Raw genomic sequence first — 4,314 nt, forward strand, 5'->3', positions numbered from 1 at the left:
TATAAAACAGTGTACACAACACATTTTAGATTTTATTTCAACACATGATCTGTTTTTTTTAGTGATGTCACTCTGTGTTGTGCCTGGTAATTTGGTAGCATCATGCTGCTTTAGTCTGCTTTTCTTTTTATAAACAGTGTTTCCTCAGTGAGAGGGTTTCCCATGCCCTAGAACCATTTTTTTCTAGCAGTGCAAAAGAGGTCAAAAGGTTTTTTTAGAGCAGTGTCATCCGCTTTAAGAGGATTTTCCGAGTATGTAAATAGTAGAGAGTACTAGATGTTGCCATATTAGGAATAGAAGAGAGGCTCTCAGCTCTTCCTTCGGGTTTGACATGTTGAAATTAAAACCCACACTGGCAATAAATAAATAAATAAATAAATAAATAAATAAATAAATAAATAAATAAATAAATAAAAAGCAGCTTGTGCATTAGCGTTGAATATAATTTGAACTCATTAACCGTGCACGTGCTCCTCAAAGCACAGACAGTGACAGACGCCTTTGATGAAGCCTGTCACTATAAACTACAAACAGCATTGATTTTACATGTTTGTTATTCACACACACAGCTCTTACCAAGGCTGACACTCTTGACCCTTTGAGATTATTTCATCAACACACGGCGAGAGGAAATGAGGTGACCGATCCCGAGGCTTTCTGTGTATCCACTTTACATATGGGGTATACAAAGAAAAAGCTTCATATAACAACATACACAGGATATCTGTCCACTTGTTAAAAGAACTCAAACTCAACTGCTCATTTACAGATTAGAGCGCGCGTTGATTTGGTGTGCGCTTGTTTTCAGCACCATGGAGAGCAACACGCCCTCAACAAGAAGCAAAACGTAAAATAAATTATTAATAAATATTCTGTTTTTTATTCATCGGGTGTGTACAGTGACTATCTTCACATCCACATTGCAGTCCATTGTCGTCTGTTTAAAAAAGTTTAAAAGGAAAAACCCGAGCGGTGCCATCAGCTGAGTTTCTGTGGGAAAAGTGAAGCAATGACCGATGCGAACATTGTTCTGTCGGTGTGAAAAGTGTTTGACAATAATTGCCAGACTTGTGTGCAGACACAGTGCAGGACACAGACGAGGACATTGCTCCGGAAGGTATTTCCTGTTGTATCTCTTTAATTGTATTTGTAGTAAATGTGATATGGCTTTGTTTTCCACGTTAATGATATAGGCGATCAGATCAATGAGCTCACAGGTGGATGAGATTTTCTTTACTTGTTTTTATTCCACCACACTCCAGGGAAGGTGTGTGCATGATATTATAAGGTTCATGTACATTTCCGATTGGGCGGGTGGTGGGATGTATGTCAGACACATGCGCGACGTGGGCGGGTGTCGACGTGTTTGCAAAGAAAGAAAAAAGCAGAGAGGAGTGCAGTGCTTCCGTGTGTGTGTGTGTGTGTGTGTGTGTATGTGTATGTGTGTGTGTGTGTGTGTGTGTGTGTGTGTGTGTGTGTGTGTGTGTGGATAGATACGCGCAGATAGGTGGTGATGGTTGTGAGAAATGGAAGTGTTGTCGTCGGCCTTAGCTGTCTGGGAGAGGCGTGGCGCACTCTGACCCTCCAGACCGAAAACCACCTGTATGGATGAACAGACCTAAAGGGGCAACGGAGCGAGGGACAGCCGGGGTTATGCCGAGGCGGAGAGGGGCGTCATGACGGTGGATAACATGCTGGAGGAGTCCGCCATGCTCTCGGCGCCTCACCTGTCGTCGGTGGGTCGATACGGATGCTGCGAGAGGGTGGTCATCAACATTTCGGGTTTACGTTTCGAGACGCAACTTAAAACTTTCAACCAGTTCCCAGAAACACTGCTTGGGGACCCCAGGAAGAGGATGCGCTACTTTGACCCACTGAGGAACGAGTACTTCTTTGACAGGAACAGACCGAGCTTTGACGCCATCCTTTACTACTACCAGTCCGGGGGGCGCATACGCAGACCTGTCAACGTCCCCATTGATATTTTCTCCGAGGAGATTCGGTTTTATCAACTCGGAGAGGAGGCCATTGAGAAATTTCGTGACGATGAAGGGTTTATAAAAGAAGAGGAGCGCGTGCTTCCCAAAAACGAATTCCAAAAGCAGGTGTGGCTTCTGTTTGAGTATCCTGAAAGTTCTGGACCAGCGAGGGGAATAGCCATCGTTTCGGTGCTTGTTATTTTGATTTCAATTGTTATTTTCTGCGTCGAGACTCTACCAGTATTTCGGGACGAGAGAGACCGAGCCAATGTGGCACCCACTGCCAATGCCACTGCTCCCCATGTGCACAGCCCGTTCACAGACCCTTTCTTTGTAATAGAGACGCTGTGTATAATATGGTTCTCTTTCGAGTTGCTGGTCAGGTTTTTCGCATGCCCAAGCAAAGCTACCTTTTCCAAAAACATCATGAATATCATTGACATAGTCGCCATAATCCCTTACTTTATCACTTTGGGGACTGAGCTGGCCGAGAGTCAAACCAACACCAGCCAACAGGCGATGTCTCTCGCCATCCTGAGGGTGATCAGATTGGTGAGGGTCTTTCGCATTTTTAAGCTGTCGAGACACTCAAAGGGACTTCAGATTTTGGGGCAGACCCTCAAGGCCAGCATGAGGGAACTGGGCTTGCTCATATTTTTCCTTTTCATCGGAGTTATTCTCTTCTCCAGCGCGGTTTACTTTGCAGAAGCAGACGACCCCTCGTCCAGTTTCACCAGCATCCCAGATGCGTTTTGGTGGGCCGTGGTCACAATGACCACAGTGGGATACGGAGACATGCATCCGGTGACCATTGGTGGGAAAATAGTGGGGTCGCTGTGCGCAATAGCAGGCGTGCTTACCATTGCCTTACCCGTGCCAGTGATTGTGTCCAATTTCAACTACTTTTACCACAGGGAGACTGATGGAGAGGAGCACGCACAGTACGTGCACGCGGGCAGCTGTGAGCACCTCGCCCCGGAGGAGCTTGGGAGGTCGAGCAGCACCGCGTCTCTCAGCAAATCCGAGTGCAAGGAAATAGAGGAGGGCATCAACAATGTGATCATACAGCCCAACTTCAGCACCGAGAACGACCAGAACTGCGTAAACATAAAGAAGATCTTCACAGACGTGTAAATGAACCCCATGGCGAAGCATGAAGAAATAATAGCGATAATGTTATTTTTATATAGAGATTTTCGTAATGTGACGCTGCGTAAATGTCCGTTTCAACAAGTAATCACTTTTCATTATAAGCAACGAGAAATTCTGATTCTACTGGTTTCCAGTGTAGATTCACATGTTTTGAGTAGGCCTATTTCTCAGAACAAGAAGTATAAATATGTCCCGAAATATGTCTACTGGAAAAGTATTCATTTCGACTCTCCAAACCTCAAGTTAGTGGCTTGTTAGAAAAACAGACATTTCTGCAGCGTATAGTGCCACACAATGCCTACATATCTTGATGTTATTGCTAAAGTTGACGTCTTGTGCTTCGTGGAAAGAGAAGTTTCATCGTCTGGTAATGTAGCCTAACGAATAGATATGGTAATTATTACAGCCAAATGCCTGTTTAGGCTATATTTATCACCTGTCTAAATGTTGTAGCCTATACTCTGAGGCTTTGTTCAGATTGTTATTCAGGTGATAACACGCTATAAGTCAAGCCTTTGGTAACGTTTTTATTTTTTATTATAGACTATATTAAATAAAACCTAAATAAAGTGATCCCGACTCAGAATGTAATTCTACCTTCTGACGAAATATTAAAAGCTACAGCATTGTAAATTCCGTCCAAAGCGCGCAGCAGGAGGGGGAATATGAAGTAAATAATAAAGTGTGAATAATTGTGTTTTGAAGTCACGTGTGCTGTGACGTCACAGAAGAAAACAGAAAGGAGGGAAAACGTGCGCACACCTTCTGCTCCTGCTCGATGCACCCCGCCTTGTGATGCAGTCTCCTTGACAACGGTGGTTTCCCGGGTAACCCCCTCTTTTTTAATGTAAGAATCTCCAGAGTGGTTCATCCTCACCTCTGCGTCCATGGAGGGGTTAACGGGGGCAACTCTTTTATATACAATCTATGGGCTACTGCTGCAGTTGTTATAATATCAACTTAACTAACTTGGGGTTCAATAGTTTATTGAATGGATTTTAAAGGTGTTTAAACCAATAACAATACAACCTTTTAGTCCAGAGTTGGTAGGCTGTAGTTTCAGGAAGTGGGTTGTCATGTTGACATGTAGAAAATGGTATAGCAAAAATCATGGAAAGCTTTGGTTTAATTGAAGCCTTCTTTGTTTTCACTATACATCTCTCGGCTGCTCTGTTTTTCAGCT

General features: G+C 43.8%; 1 protein-coding gene across 1 annotated transcript; it reads left to right on the forward strand.

The window, feature by feature from the left end:
• Positions 1 to 1,676: 1,676 nt before the first annotated feature.
• On the forward strand, positions 1,677 to 3,113 carry LOC307249903 (potassium voltage-gated channel subfamily A member 3-like; the record flags this gene model as incomplete). The annotated part of the gene is made up of 1 exon (XM_080026800.1): positions 1,677 to 3,113. One exon carries the CDS (start codon positions 1,677 to 1,679, stop codon positions 3,111 to 3,113), a length of 1,437 nt encoding a protein of 478 aa, XP_079882926.1.
• Between the last annotated feature and the right edge of the window lie 1,201 nt (positions 3,114 to 4,314).

Source organism: Ammodytes marinus (assembly GCF_949987685.1).
Source record: "Ammodytes marinus genome assembly, chromosome: 4".
In the NCBI taxonomy this organism is placed as follows: Eukaryota; Metazoa; Chordata; class Actinopteri; order Uranoscopiformes; family Ammodytidae; genus Ammodytes; species Ammodytes marinus.